The sequence below is a fragment of the Pygocentrus nattereri genome, chromosome 8 (assembly GCF_015220715.1).
Source record: "Pygocentrus nattereri isolate fPygNat1 chromosome 8, fPygNat1.pri, whole genome shotgun sequence".
NCBI lineage: Eukaryota > Metazoa > Chordata > Actinopteri > Characiformes > Serrasalmidae > Pygocentrus > Pygocentrus nattereri.
In genome coordinates, this window is record NC_051218.1 from 40,643,854 (window position 1) to 40,660,696 (window position 16,843).

The window sequence follows — 16,843 nt, forward strand, 5'->3', positions numbered from 1 at the left end:
AACGGGAGTAAACAAACACACAGAGCACTCTATGTATTGCTCTCCCGCCCTCCATGCTCAATCATCTGATTAGTCTACAATGAATACTATATATGGCCTTCTGAGAACAGCCAGAGTGAACACAGATATCCATTCAGTCTAAGAGGGATGAGGAGCTGGACATGCTCCTATGCACTGGAGTGTTGGCTCAGGAGTGCACGATAGTTGTGTCTTGCTATGAAAATGCTTCAGTGGGTCAGCACGAAGTCACTGATGGCAGGGCACCACAAATGTTCAAAGGTTACTAATAGTGATGTAGTCAAGACCATTAGAGAGAAATCAGGAGTGTTAACTGCAGGCAGGTCGCTTCCCCCACTTTCATCAACACAAGTGCATTGTCTAAAAGCGTGCATGGAAAAATTAGACTGTTACGCTTAGACACTTACAAAGAATAGTCCATTTTAACATGGGTTATGTGGTAACACTAGATTTCCAGCAGTGACTGCATAAACTAGAAAAATTTACGTGCTTTCTTGTCAGAAACTTGCGAAGTAACTTTGTTGTTTTTATGATCTGTTCATTTTGGATATGGTTTGGTAGTCTTTGGTGTAATTTGGTAGTTTTTGGTATGGGTGGTGTGGTATGGTTTGATAGTTCTTGGTACAGTTTGGTTGAGGTATGGCAGTTCTTGGTATGGTTTAATAGTTCTTGGTATAGTATGGTAGTTTGTCGTTTGGTTTGATAGTTCTTGGTGTGGTTTGGTAGTTCTTGCTATGATTTGGTTGTGGTATGATCCGATAGTTCTTGGTATGGTTTAGTAGCTCTTGGCATGGTCTACATGTTCTGTGGTATGATCTGGTAGTTCTTAGTATGCTTGCTCTAAGCATCTTGTTCTTGGTATAGTTTGATAGTTTGTTGTATGGTTTGATAGTTCTTGGTATAGTTTGGTAGTTTGTCATATGGTTTGATAGTTCTTGGTATAATTTGGTGGTTTGTCGTAGGGTTTGATAGTTCTTGGTATAGTTTGGGAGTTTGAGGTATGGCTTGACAGTTCTTGGTATATTTTGGGAGTTTGTTCTATGGTTTGATAGTTCTTGGTATAGTTTGGTAGTTTGTCATATGGTTTGATAGTTCTTGGTATAGTTTGGTAGTTTGTTGTATAGTTTGATAGTACTTGGTATAGTTTGGGAGTTTGTTGTATGGTTTGATAGTTCTTGGTATAGTTTGGTAGTTTGTTGTATAGTTTGATAGTTCTTGGTATAGTTTGGTAGATTGTCATATGGTTTGATAGTTCTTGGCATAGTTTGGTAGTTTGTCGTATGGTTTGATGGTTCTTGGTATAATTTGGTAGCTTGTCGTATGGTTTGATAGTTCTTGGTATAATTTGGTAGTTTGAGGTCTGGTCATATAGTTTTTAGTATGGTTTCGTACCTTGTGGTATGGCTTAGTAGTTCTTGGCATGGTTTGTATATTGTGTGTGATTTGGTGGTTCTTGGTATGGTTTAGTTGTGGTATGGTTTGACTGTTCTTGGTATGTTTGATTGTGGTATGGTTTGGTCGTAGTATGATTTGATAGTTCTTGGTATATTTTGGTAGTTCTTAGTATAATTTGGTTGTGGTATGATTTGATGGTCTTGGTATGGTTTGGTTATGGTATGGTTAGGTAGTTCTTGGTATGATTTGGCTGTGGTATGGTTTGATAGTTCTTGGTGTGGTTTGGCTACGGTATGATTTGATAGGTCTTGATATGGTTAGATTGTTAATGGTTTGACAGTCCTTTGTATGATTCAGTAGTTACTGGTATAGTTTTACAGTTTCTGGGATCCTTTGGTAGTCTTTGCTGTATGTTTATTTAACTGCGTGTTTACAGGCTATAATTCGTTTCTTGATAAAATAACAAAATTGGCTAAAGCTTAATTACATGATGACATACTTAAAGGCCATAGTTACTGTAGCTACAAATTGTCTTTTGTTTTTTTAAGTGATGTAATCACAACATAAAAAAAATCTATTAAGCCCCTCTTAACGATTCATTTGCAAAAGTGTCCGGTGTGTGGAAGGCTGCTCCTTGAGGTGGTCACACAGGATTACGCTGCTGGCCTGTTGCCAAGCACACCTCTGCTATTGATAAATTCTTGATCTTAACGGACTTGTTGCTCTGCTTTAGACCTCCAATCCGATAGAAGGGATTATCCTCCTTGTCTGAGCAACCTATTCCGCGAGGAAATGGCTAATCCACATCTCCACACAAACTCCTCTGGATGTGATGAGGCTTCCTCCTTCCCACACTGTGGTGGGGGGAGGTCAAGTGTGGGCCAGCAGAAAGCCCGTTCGTATGGGAGAGGAAAAAAAAAAATGTTGGCTTTGTCTCTTTGCAACTTGACTTGTTGCCAGTGAGAACAAGCATCATGTGCATGCTCCCAGAGGCTGACTCAATCTAATCCTCCATTTATAATTGATGCGTTCATGCTTTAGCTAAGTGGATTTGGTGTAAGTAAATGAAGTCAAGGGGAGCAAGATGAAAACTAATGATATGAGTCATCTGAAACATCCATTCACTCCCTATTTTGGTGCTATGCACTGCATATTTTTGAGCTTTCGCTGCTTTTAGACATCGTGGTTTGACTTGGTATTTGGCTGAGGATCGGTAACTAAACTGTACCACGCAGAGTCTGGGACTAGGACTGAATAGTGTTGATTCTTTATGTGAACCTTTTGGAACGACCCAGTTTTCTGCACTAACCGTTCAAAATATATGAACACAATGTGCTAAAACTAATGAGACACAGACAATTATAATCTTTGCCTTTATTGTGCACATCAATTGAACATTTCACTGTGCTGGTGGAAAAAGTATGTGAACCCTTAGATTTAATAACTGGTCGAACCTCTTTTGGCAGCGATAACCTCAAGCATAAGTTTATTGAAGAGAAATGGACCATTCATCCTTATAGAGCTGTTTCAGCTCAGCTATTCTTTGGATGTCTGGGTCTGACTAATAAATACCTAAACCCTTGAGATTCCATTCTAACCCTTTCCAACTTTATGCAAATCAACAATAACTGATAGCAGGTCTTTTGTTGCAAGGCATGTTTCAGATCAGCAGATGTTTCTTGTAAATAGCAAGCTCAAAATGATCGAGTGGTTTTTATAAGTAGCTCTAAGTAGCTCTAACCCGCAACTCCAATTTCAATTCATTGATGTGACTCCAGGTTTGCTAACCCCTGACTGCAATTAGCTTTTGCTAAAGTCATTAGCCTAGGGCATCACACATTTCTTCCAACCTACACTGTGAAGGTTTCCATGATGCATTCAATTTGGACAAGAATAATATGTTATTTTTTGTGTTATTAGTTCAAACTAATTGTATTTGTTCTTTATTGCAATTTAGATGAAGACCAGACCACATTAAGACGTCTTCATATATAAGCAATTCCAAAGGCTTCCCATGCTTTATTGTAGGCAAACATGAAATGAGAGATTACTTCAGTTAAATGCAAATGTAGCCAACATTGAATGATGCTCAGGGAAAATGGTTAGCATGATCTCATTTGCCTGAGTGGCCCTCATTAGCTTTCATCCATTCCTATCATCTCTGGTGTTTCTGGGTGAAGGAAGCCTTTTAGAGGCACATTACGGACTGAATTACCTGGACACTCCTCTGCCGCATCCGATGGCTCATGGGCTGCTGTGGCATCTGCAGATCCTGACGCCATGATGCCGCAATCACTGCTGGGAAGCAAAGAAAGATGAAACGTCATTAATCATTGTGGGACAGACACAGTGCAAAGAGGTCAAGCCTTTTTAGAGTGGACTACTACAGGAGCACGGGATGGTGGACACACAAGGACTCAAGTTCTATTCACACTGGATTAGTTTTGCCTAAATGTACTGACATAACCCGCTAATGGACAAGACCATGCAACAGGATGATAATGCTATTGATAGCCGTATGCTAATACATTAGTCACTATACCACACAACACAGTCAAAATGTTCAGAATTTTTCTGTGTCAGGAAAAAAAGCAGAAAACATTTTTAACATCTGATTTAAAACTACACAGACACCTCAATAACTAAAGACTGAACCCTTTGCCTTTAATAGAGCTTTATTACAGAACGTGTGCTCTGTTGCTTTGGGAAACATGCAAGAATATATATTTGTCCACATCTAAAAAGTTGTTACATCTTTTGCCTCTGGCAATCCAAGTATTCCTGAACTCAGTGAGGTTGACCTCTTTTTGTCCATTTTCTTTTCTCAGTAATAGTATTTGGACAGCTACCAATCCTTTTACACTCATAGCGTTAAGCTGTGTTCTTAAAAGTTTTTCTTCTGAAGAGTGGAGCTTGTTTTTCTCCTGTTTTCTAAAGATGAAAGCTGTAAGTAATGCTTATCTGATGGTGACTATTTTGGTGGTCTCCCAGGTCTTGCGCAGTTGAGTCCAATTTCCCAGTTTCCGTATGCAAGTGGATTCTCTTACACTGAATTTCCTCAAAAAATATCACATCAAAAATGAAAAACTTAAATCTTAAAAATGAAAGTACTTAACGGCTGTGTCGATTGGACATTAAATGCACAAAGGGTGCTCTCGGACTTTTACACCCTACTGTAGCTCTAAACATCGCCCTATATGGCATCAGGCTATTCGTTGTACTCTTTGCTCATGTATCTGCCCCATTAAATAAATAAATAAGTAAACAGACAAAACCGAGTGCACTATCTGCTACACACAACGCTGATGTGTAAATTCAGGCAGAGACATTTCAATCCAGGATTTGAGGAAATTACACAGATAGTTCATCCTCCAACAGACAACTGGTCAAATCCCAACAAATAATATAAATAATAATAAATGTAATGCTAAAATACATACTTCTTGTATTTTAGATTCCTTTCCTTTATAATCTGCATGCTAATACAAACAGATTATATTCACAGCTAAATGGCACTGGCATTAGAAAACAGCCTCTCTCATGACGAGGGAGACAGTTTAAGCCTGTCCTTATGTCATGTTTTGACTGCCCATTACAAGGGTTTGACTACACCCATGGCAGAGGCTTAACAACACCCCAGTTTTGGCACAGCACACAGCGCTGATAAGCAGATGCTGCCTCTTACAGATTACACTGCTGAAACTCGGCCTCTCCGACTCATCCATATTATCAGCACCCCAGCACTGCTGACCTTAAACAGATCTCAGACCAGCTGAGCCCCTCATGTATATCCTGACCTTAATGAGGTAAACTGGGAGTGGGTGTGGAGGGGCTTATGCTAGATCAGCTCCCTGTCGAGTTGTGCCAGCCCACCATGAGGAAGCTGTCAGCGGTGCCCGTGACGGGCCGCTATAGCTCCCGACCTGAGGAGAAGCTAAACAGGATGTGGAGGCAATTTGCAGCACCGCCTGACAGTTAAGCCCCTTAGTAAGGATGATTCCAGCGCAATTAGGCCTGGATATAAGACATCCTGACCAGTTTGCCTCAGAATGGATGGGAAGTAATGGGAGAAATGGCTTTATTTCAAGAATTATGCCATGTATCTACAGTACTGTGCAAAGGTCAGACACCACCCTTTATTTATTTCATTTCGGGCCAAAATAACAATAACATTGCTAATACAATAACAATTTTTAAGGACATTTCTGCATAAGATATAACCCAAACCACTTGCACACAGAAAGCCGAAAGCAGGAGATTCTAAAACTGTGACTCCTTACAAGCATGCAAGATCTGGTGGATCACCAAAACTGTTACTATCAAACAAACGGTACTTAAAATGCTTTTTACTTTTATCTTTGAGAAAGTAAAAATCCGATCTTGAGTTGGAAAATCCACATGCACTTCTGACCATCCTGCCACTGAAAAAGGAACAGATCAAAAAGAAATTAAAAAAAAAACTGCTTGTGTTCTCAGAACGCAAATAACAATGGAGTGACCACATCAGAGTCCAGAACTCAGTGTCACTGGATGTGTTTGGGATTATTTGAATAGGTAAAGGTAGAAAATTCAAGCACTTCTATTTGTCTATTCACCATGTAAATGTTCAGACAGCATCTTCAAACGGTCCAAGAAATGAAAAAAGTCATGAGTTGTTAAAAAGACAATGACAACCAAATTGCTGAAATGTGTCTCTAGCACCACCGCTGAGCGAACACATTTCCAGCTATTGTGACCAACATACTGACACACACTACCCATCCATCTTCTTCGCTTGTGTCATTTACCTCACCAAGCCTCTTCCTCACTCTTCTCCAACCCCCCATCCTCTCCTAACAGGAAATCCACTCCAGGCACCCACGTCCTGTGTGGAATGACATGCCACCATCACAGTAATCCAACATTTAAACTCAAGAGGGCCTATTGTTTCAGTTATTATCACTGCTGGTTCAACAAGCTCTGCTCACATTTAAAGCACCGGTTGCTACTTTTATATTAAGAGACCCTTATTAGTCCCACAACTGTGAAATTTCACCTACACATTTAACCCATCCGTCAAATGAAACACCACATACACACTACTGAGCATACAATAGGGGGCAGTGAGCACGTTTGCCTGGAGCAGTGGGTAGCCCTATCCATAGTGCCCGGGGAGCAGTTGGGGGTTAGGTGTCTTGCTCAAGGACACCTCAGTCACGTACTGACAGCTCTGGGAATCGAACTGGCGACCTTCCGATCACAAGGCCGGTTCATTAACATCCAGCCCATGACTGCCCCTGCCTACTTCAATACAGGAGATATGAGACAATATGCAATATGCATATCGCTGCTGTCATAAGAAAACCTTGTATCGACATTTTTCAGTTTTTGACCCAATTTGGAAATACCTGTAGCTCTTTACATTGTGTGTAAATGTCATGAAGAATGGACCAAAAGAAACGGCCCAAAATTACTTGGAAAAAAGTCTGGTTTCATTGATTTATATTAAAAGTAAAGTAGGTCGTTTCCTTCTCACACAGCACTGTTGTGTCTGATCCACTCAGACCAGCACAACACACACTAACACACCACCACTTCATCAGTGTTACTGCAGTGCTGAGAATGAGCCAACACCCAAATAGCACCTGCTCTGTGAGGGTCCATGGGGGTCCTGACCACTGAAAAACAGGGTAAAAGGGGGTAACAAAGTATCAGAGAAACAGATGGACTACAGTCTGTAACTGTAGAACTACAAATTGCACCTATATAGTAAGTGGAGGTGATAAAATGAGTGTAGAAACAGGGAGGTGGTCATCATATTATGCCTAATCGGTGTATAATACATCATGGTCCAAAGTCCACAAGTAAAGCCTCAAAAGTACTGTGAATTATGTAAGCATTTTACTGATGCCAAAGAACGTTGCACACCATATTTATCAACTATTTAAACCAGTTGACTGATAATCCATATTCAGAGACAGATGTCTCCAAAACAATGAAAATGAGCTATTGTAAAACTGAACAGGGTTGGCTTTAAAAACAAACGGACGCCCTCTGAGGCTGTTGGGTTATGATACATCTGCTATCACGCTGGCACGCCTCAAGTTCCCTCCATGTGTTTATCTGCCAAATGTATGCTGGCCAATAAGTGAGTCTGAGTCAGCAGCAGCAGCAAGTTTCACTCTGTTCCACTCCCCTTAAGCAAATAGAGTTATCAGACATACTGTCTTTAGAAAGGAGCAAGTGTTAAAGCAGCGGATTCACATGGATTTTATGCAGATAAAAAGACCTTTTACAACAGAGCACTGTTTCTCTGTCTTCCTGATCTGAACATTTTCGTCTTTTTCCTGCACGAAAACAACTGATTCTACTCATCAGCTCACCCCAATCGCTTCACAAGGGCGGCACAACACATGCATAATATTTGAAAGAGAAAAAAAAAAAAAGATTCTCCATATTTGATGATAAAAGTTTCCTGCATCATTTGAACATGGTGGTTTACACTGTGTGGCAATTTCATGATGAATGGACCAATAGAAGCACTCCAATTAAATAAAACCTGTTTCTATGAACTCACATTAAAAGTTAAAGTCAGTTTGGAAATATGTGTTATTCTTTGGACAGCAATAGTATCAGCTATTATCCAATATCATGATAATGGCCTTTGCAAAGCTAATATCGCAGAACCTTGCAAATGATATGCAAATAGGGCCTTTAACCAATCACAACGATTTAGCTGTAAGTTGTGCGCATCTTAACCAATCACAGTTCCAGTGGAGTGTTTCTGTGAGGGTTTTGATCAATCATGGATGTAAATGATTAACTGTATAACTGTTTACCAACAATTAAACAATTTGTAGACCAATGCTATTTTATCATAAAAACTTTATTTACCCATTTTATTTTCAATAAACAGTTTATGTTTTTAAATAGGAGGGTTTATTGTTTAAGTAGAGCAATGTATATAAACTGTATGCATGAGGGTGCAACAACCGTGACATGTGACTAGTTCATGTACCAAAACACAAATTATGATATTTTTCATAACCATTTTACAGCCCTTCTTTATCCCTTCGAATTAAAGAGGCTGTTTTTATTACTGCATATTTAAGACTGATTTATGTAAAGGACTTCCGCTCTTACTGGCTGAACTGTATGGTGCTTCATTCAAAAAAAGAATCAGAGCTGAAACACTCTTTAGAACTTCAGCACGAATGGGTGGGACTAAACTGCTGAATAGGCAGATGTGCAAAATTTTGTTTGCAAAAAAATAAATGTGGAAAAAACCTCATATCTCCAAAATAGTAACTTTATAGAAGAAGCAAAAAACCTACTTTACTTTTAATAGAAGTCAAAGGAACCAGATGTTTTTCTGAGTCATTTTATCCCATTTCTTTGGCTCCATTCATCATGAAATTTACACACAATATAAAGGCTAACGGGTATTTCCAAAATACTGTGAAAAATGACAAAACTGGAGATACGAGGTTTTGTTCCGATAGCAGCGATATATAGAATGTATGCACTGAAGAGTGAACCGTACATTGTGAGACCTACTACACCAAACACTTTCATTCAAAAAAGCAAGGAAAAATGGTTTTCCATGATATGAGCCCTTTACAAGTTTTGAATATTAAACTTTCCGTTGTCCATGGTACGTTCCAATCATTTCAGTGATCTCCCTGCATTAATACAGAATTTAGCTAATAGGTGCAATTGCAAGTGAGCATATATCACATATTTTACCACTGCTTTGAACATGGCTCAGCCAATCAGCTTATAGATCTGGATGTTGCCGTTTTTCCTAATTCATGGTTTTTCAGCCACTGTGGTCCTTGGACATATACTGAGGGGGGCCAGTGGTCTGTACTGGGCCTGTGATTGCACTCTGTCATAAAAATCAGTGAAAAATAACAATGCACAAAGGCCCTTTGCCTCTAGAAATACCTGACCTTTCAGTTGTCCACTCACACCAATATTCCCCTTATATTTTATGCTCACTGATGTATATTGCAAGGATAGGCACCCAGACATCTCTGTGTTGAACATTTCCCAAAAATTGAATTTTTATGCACAAATTTTTAAGCAGAAATGTTTCATTTTGTTTTCTTGTGGCGCCTCATGCCATCTAATGATAAACAGGCGGGCCTTGAGGTGGAAGAGGTTGAGAAAGCCTATCCTAAATTTCCAACGATTATATTTTGATGAGTTGTCCTCTTGATTTCCAAAATTCACATCTCCAGCGTGTCCAGTTTTATTTACATTTATGGCATTTGGCTGACGCTCTTATCCTCTTAGGTGGTGTTAGGAGTCTTGCCCAAGGACTCTTATTGGTATAGTGTAGGGTGCTTACCCCATTGAACCCCAGTCTACAGCATAGAAGGCAGAGGTGTTATTCACTACACTATACTAATCTTATCCAATGTGGCTGCAGGTTTTCACTTCAAACTAGCTGGGGGTCACCTGGGTCTAACTCCCTAAACAAATTATCAGGTGACCTCCTGCTGCGTTGGAGTAAAACCTGCAGCTCCACCGGCCCAGATAAGATTGGACAGCCTGATTTAATCCAACAAATAAAATGATTCATTATTCAAATGAAAGTATAATTCAGATGACACATGCAGGTCAGAAAACTCCTGCCATATTAACAGGTCATCAGTGCCTTTTAAATGTATTGCAAAGCATATCACTATCAGAATATTTAACAAAATAATCACAATACTGGTATTTTGTCAGTATTGTGCAGCCCTAAAGTTACAGCAGTGGGACTCCAGAAAACAGGGCTGGGAAACATTATGCTACTACTTTCTGTTTGATTTAAGTCCAGCTGAAACAAAAACTGAATAAGCCGAACATCCTGAAGGCCTCCAAGTTTTAAACAGAATCCATCTGGCTAGCACCTCAACCAGCCTGACAAACATTACCGAACAAAAAGACACAAGCCAAATCATATTCTGCAATGTTTTCCTTCAGCTCTTTTCTCCCATGATACTCCACTTTTAATGAAGTAAGTCGATGCAGTTTACATAAGGAGGCCTTTCGAGCGAGTGGGAACATTCCACTGTGTTTGTCAGAACACAACTACACATTGACTCATCACATGGGAGCAGATAGGAACCTCTCTAGACTACCGCTGTCTTCACAATCGACTCGCCAGCCTGATAAGGAGAGGATAGAAATCGCCCTTTCTCGCTGATCAGACAGCACTTCTGCAGCTTTACATTTTATAATTAGGGTTTGGGAGAAAAGGAAAGTGCGCCGAGACCAGAACACAAGGGCAACTTTTACCCCCACTATCAGATGGGGGGGTTGTTCATTTCCTGTGTCCGTCCCAGAGGAAATGGTCACAATGTCTGCTTCACAGATTCACAGAGGGGTGACTCACAGATGGTTAACGTTGTCACATGAAAGGACGAGATGGAAATGAACTATCGGAGTCAACACATGTCTACAGCACAACACCAAACATAAAACATACCGCTGATGAAGAGCTTATTCAAAAACTGTAAAAGGGGAGAAAAAACAAAGAGATGAGAATCAGTACACTTATCATTTCCCTGCTGTTCTCTGGGTAGCAATTGCTTAGAATAAGGACATGGTCATTTTGTGCATCATGCATGGAATCGGATCCGACCACCAAGCTAATATATCGCTGTTGCTGGAACAAAACCTCGTATCTCTGACACGGTAACTTTACAGAAGGAAAAAACATACTTTACTTTTAATGTAAGTCAATGGAACCAGAATTTTCCCCAAGTAATTTTGGGTCATTTCCTTTGGTCCATTATTTATGAAATGTACATACAATATAAAGCACAACAGGTATTTTCAAATTATGTCAAAAACTAAAAAACAATAAAAATGGACATATGAGGTTTTCTTCCGACAACAGTGATCTATTCAAACAATTGTATGTAAACGTTTCCTTGGTCAAATTACAAGTTGTTGATTTCCTAAGTTACATAAGATGACATAAGCAGTTCAAATAATTGTACCTCTGAGTTATTACACATATAATTATTATTATTATTATTCCTCATATGAGCAGTACAATTTGGTATTGAGTATTGCACAGATGAACCATAGTATCACACATCCACTGAAGATGGATAGCTTAAATAGCATAATTGCTTATTCACATTTTTAAAAACTGACAAACTGATTTCAAAACTGAAACTGATTTTGTTCCTGGTTTTAATAAAGTTCAGTGAAAAATGTTGGTCAGTATTATTTCTACTGCTGAATGCTGTACCTATGGTTAACATCAAGGCAGCACAATATAGCAAAACCTCACCATTTAAGTGTCTTTGTGTTCCTGTATTCCAATGTCAGCTGCTGCTTTAAGCAAAATGGACAAGGCAAACGCTACGATCACTAATCTTCTCAGCATAGCAGCCTATCAGAGAAACGGCAGGCTGACGATTGACTGTAGCAGCATCTGATGGCAGATTTGTGTACATGTTCATACAGAGTGGGCAGGAGAACATTAGTCTGGTGACCGTTTTATTGATAATAACTGACTGTCTCACTCTGCATAACTGGGGTCACTAGAAGGGTCACTCTAGGCCGCCTTTTGCCACCCCTCGGCTACACCCCTGCCTATAGAATAGCAGTATCCATGCAGAGTAGTTTGTTTTTCATATTGTTTTGTGCACTTTACACTTGGTATCCAGCCTTGACCGTTAGCTGGAATGTCCTAGTTAGAAATAGTTAGAAATATAAAAACTAAAAATAAAGAAACGACATAAAATTTCTTTTCGAGAGATGCATGTTCTGTCTGGTCATTGCCATACAGTGTACGTGTCAAACCAGACCAAAACAAGCAATGTCACATTTATAAGACTTTCTGTTAGCTTAAAGTAGTTCATCAACTTTAATAACACAAACTCATCTGCTACTGCAATTTTGTGATATATTCAGAAAACATCATAATACTGAATTTTATCAATATCACACTCACATTAATGCTATCCTTAAAACTAGTAATAACCCATCACCTAAGTATAATCCTAACCCTAAACTTGATTTGAGTTCTAATCATAACTCTAACCCAATTTAACTGCTTTTCATCATTTGAGCATCTGCAGATAAGCAGTAAAAGACTCTCCAAATAAAGTGGAACCCATCAAACAGTAACTATAACCTTTATTTATGCACGTTACTGATGGATTTGGGCTTGAGACCCCAGCAGTTGCTTGTGGATAAGCCTGAAGACCACTAGTCTACTGGCCATGACTGTCCATCTGGGACTGTTCACACAGCTGGCCTTGTTTCCACACCTCCTACAGTGACAGTTTGGGGTCACAACCAAAACAGTTGTCTAAACATTAACGAGAAGGGGAATGCCCGGCGCAACATGACTCCACTGAACATTTTTAACATCACCATATTTGAAGAATACAGTAAACATATTTGTATCATTTGTTTTGTAGCTTAAAACCATTTTAAAAGGCTGCTATTTTAAAAGGCTCTTGGAATAGTTCCAGAGATTAAATATGATTTAAACTGTAACTCTCTCTGATGAGTCACTTCTTTGACCTTGAAGCATCTCCCAAGTGTAAGAGTTTGTGTGCCTGTGACAGGAAGAGAGATGCTCTCCCACAGAGCATCCCACCACTCGGGCGGACGGCACGGCCTGCTGCTCTGCACAGCTCACGCACTGACCTTGGAGTATCTCCAGCGCTAGAGACGGCCGGGGACGTCCACAGTTTCATGCCTTATCTTTTGGAGCATGTGGAATGAAGGGAAAGCAAGAAGGAAGGAAAGAAAGACAGACAGAATGAAGTGATATGGGTGAGGTGTTGAGGAAAGGAGAAAGAAGAGAATCAGATGCTTGTTAAAAGTGTTAGTGTTTGAACAGGCAGAGTTTTTTCTAAAATGTTCAAAGATTAAACAGCAATAAATTCACACGCTCATTTATAACCAGTTCTAGTGCATTTGGCTCATTTCTGTTGTGTTGTAGTGGGGAGCGGGGTGCAACCTAACGTGGGGTAAAATATATCATGGATATTTTATGTATTTACACGGGTTCAAGTAGAACGTGTGTTCGGTCATCTTCAACGTGCTTTTGTTTATCCGCTCATTTTTAGAGCATTTGGACTGATATTCCTCAAGATTTTTGCTGAAGAATTTTTTGTCCCATAAAAATAACTTTTTTTTTAAATTGTATCTGTTTTTCAAAAATGAAAGCTCTGCCTCGTTAAGTTACTGGTGAGCAGGCTTCAGCGACAGGAGTTCATAACTCTACATATAAATTCAAATTATATGGAAAATGTGCATTAAAAAAAATGAAATTTCATTAAAAATGAAATTTTATCATGCTGATACTTCCACCTCTACACTGTAGTCAAAAAACGAATTTGCTATCACCTTGTTTCACTAATCTTCTTCATATTTAGATGTATTTATGCTGGAAAGCTCGTCTTGTTCAGACAACATAGAAAGGCATAAATTAATATGAACTGATTGTGTTTGCATCAACTTACCAGACTTTTTAAGGATTGTTATGACTGATACAACTAACAATTCTGATACAATTAGCAATAAATGCAAGTTGTAACATTTGCACTCTTCTTTTTAAGCCGAATTGCTCACAATTGGTAATTTTAGAATTTCATTTGTAGCGGAGATGTGCAGTTTGCCTGTCTAAAAATGGTTATTTTTTTAAAAATACTTACAAAATACAAACACCAAAAAACAGTGTTAGGTTGTGCCCCACTCTCCCCTAGATATAATACAATTTCCTTAGATGTTTCATAATAATAAAGTGCAATTTAAGGCTCTTTCACGATCATCGAACCATCCTCCAAAGCATAATACAACGTTTGGAAATGAGAAATTATCTTTAAATGCAAGTCTCTTTCAATTACAGTGTTTTCCAGGATTCTCCCTCCACACTTGGACATTACTTCCACATGCTGATCCAGTTCTGTCTCAAAAAAAGTGACGGCACAGTCACAGATGCATACTGGCAGCGCCTTTCTAAAGCGCCCAGCTGCAGAGTCACCTTCATTACACAACAGGAGATTAGACCGCAGCTTTTCCTCTCTCAGTGGGAGACCACACTTTGATAACTTGATTAAGCGGTGACGCGCATCATACGGATTCACCACAGCATTCCAGACATCCCAGCGCTCATACTGTCAAATCAACAGCATAAATAAATGAACCAGTTCCTCACACTGAACACTAGCCTAATATAACTGCTTCTTCTAGATCTGGTACGCTGGATATGGTTGCCAGATTTCAGCCTTGTTAGAACTGGACAGCTCTATGTCGTTTAATGTCAGATATTTTTCATGCATGTTTAAAACTGGTCGATAATTGTCTGGTAAACAGTGCTGTGCATTAGGGCTGCCAGTTGTGCCCTGTGATGGAATGACAACTCATCCTGCCTTTTGCCTAATGAACAGTGGAATAGGCTCCAGTGCCCTCCGCAACCCAGAAGGATAAGTGGTTTAGATAGATAGATGGACGGATGAACAGTTTCCAGGTCTTCAGTTTTAGACCAGAGAGACTAGTTTCAATCTCCGTTGGCTGATTGGTACTCTTGACTGGACATTTGAACACCCAGGCAAAAGTTCTAACCGGACACTGAACAACAGAGCTTGAAACTGATCCATCTGGTCTAAAGTCAGTCATCCGCCAACCCTAATCCCAGCCAGGAATTAAGACTAGTCCTGGACTACAAAGCAGGGAAACCCTCAGAATACCATTCAGAAAGACCAGATCAGATGCCTTTTATGGCTGGCTATACCAAAGCACTATTTTTCTAGTTGGCAGTAAAATCTGGCAAATTGTACCAATTTATGGCATGAGTACAAGCTCAACATTCACCCCTCAGCTAATAACATTATCTAAAGTGGTAGCCATGCCCATCAAATTCTTTCTACAGCAGCTAAGCCTGCGTTCCAGGGCTAAGAGTGCTCTGAAATCATCCTGCTAGGACTGCATGTCCCTAGTGAATAATACGGCCTTCATAGCCATATGCAGTGTAATTAGATTACCTGTACAATACAGAATATCTGACTGCTACTCCAGCTTCATTAGCCTTATCGCTCCAAAGCAAATAGACTTAGTTTCTTACACTGTATGACATAGCACTAGCATCTTAATGCCTGGATTTGTCTGTAATTTTGCCCATTTTTATATATAACAGTATGTCATATAGTCAGAAACCACTAAAGCAAGTCGGTTTTGAGATTACTCAACTACTCGACTTCGAGGCAAGTGTGATTATTCAGATATACAGTCAGCCAAAGCTAATTGGTGTACATAGAGGGCAGTTGTGGGCTGGAGGTTAGGGAACTGGCCCTGTGACTGGAAGGTTGCTGGTTCGATCCCCAGTGATAGTCTGTGACTGAGGTGTCCTTGAGCAAGACACCTAACCCCCAATTGCTCCCCGGGCGCCATGCATGGGGCTGCCCTCTGCTCCGGACAAGTGTGCTCACTGCCCCCGAGTGTGTGTGTATGTGGTGTTTCACTTCACGGATGGGTTAAATGCAGAGGTGGAATTTCACCATTTGTGGGATTAAAAAAGTATCACTTAACTTAATACACTTCCATAACCTTCTAGCCACACTAGCCTAGTTTCAGTGCAAAACAAAAAAAAGCAAACTTCACACACTAAACATGTTTGGGCTGATGGACTCGATGTGGGCTAAGCAGAGAACAGGGGTAAACATTTATCAAAGCACTGCTTTAAAAAAATATAAACCCTTGAACATAAAGCTAACTAGCATAACTAACTTCCATTCAGTGCTAGCTGCATCTGTGCTGTTGGCCAAGTCACTCCTTAAACATCAGCAGTGATTTTGTGACATTTCTGACATCCAAAATGGATCCAGCCATGTTATTTTTGTTTTAGAGCCACCTCTAGGGCTTTATTGTAGTTCCCGAAAGCCTGTAATTTAGGCTGCTTTACACAAGGCTCTGGCATTTCAAACTGCATATCCCACATGACGTGCAAGGAATGAATCACTCGCAACGAAATTAGACCATGTTATTGAGTGGTAGTGTTTACGTGTCAGGGTACGGAACTGCAGGACTACAAGAGTTGCGGCGAATGCGGTTGCCAATGAAAAGTGGGCCACTGATGTTGGATTTAGACAAAAGGAGACCTCAACTATTTCCATCACAGATCGAGCTGGAAGACTGCTGAGGCTTTAATATATATCTGAGTACAGTCGAAACCAAAATGATTGGTAGATGAAAAGCTAAGCCTGAAGTATCCCAGATCAGGACAAAAAATGAGTACAAAAGACCTCATGTGAAGACTCTAAAGGACACACACACTTAACTCTTACCTAAAACTGCCTCTTTAAGAGAGTGTATCTTAACAGACAGCATTAATCTGCTAAAGACAACAGTTCCATCTGGAAAAGGTGAGGAGCAACTCTCGCTGCCAAGTCCACGCTGCGCACCAACATCAACAAATCCGACCATGAGACAG

At 39.9% G+C, this 16,843-nt stretch overlaps 1 protein-coding gene across 9 annotated transcripts in view; it reads right to left on the reverse strand.

Moving 5' to 3' along the window:
- zgc:66433 (uncharacterized protein LOC321250 homolog) overlaps window positions 1-16,843 on the reverse strand; it is a 61,637-nt gene that overhangs the window by 32,892 nt on the left and 11,902 nt on the right. For 2 of the 9 annotated variants that reach the window (XM_017692140.2, XM_017692137.2), the window contains exon 2: window positions 3,629-3,711. In XM_017692140.2, the coding sequence (XP_017547629.1) occupies window positions 3,629-3,695 (67 nt within the window). In that variant the 5' untranslated portion in view covers window positions 3,696-3,711. Of the gene's footprint in view, window positions 1-3,628; window positions 3,712-4,853; window positions 4,958-10,870; window positions 10,889-13,056; window positions 13,114-16,843 lie in introns of those variants that run through there. The other 7 variants (XM_017692141.2, XM_017692139.2, XM_037540607.1 and 4 more) reach the window with 6 other exon arrangements.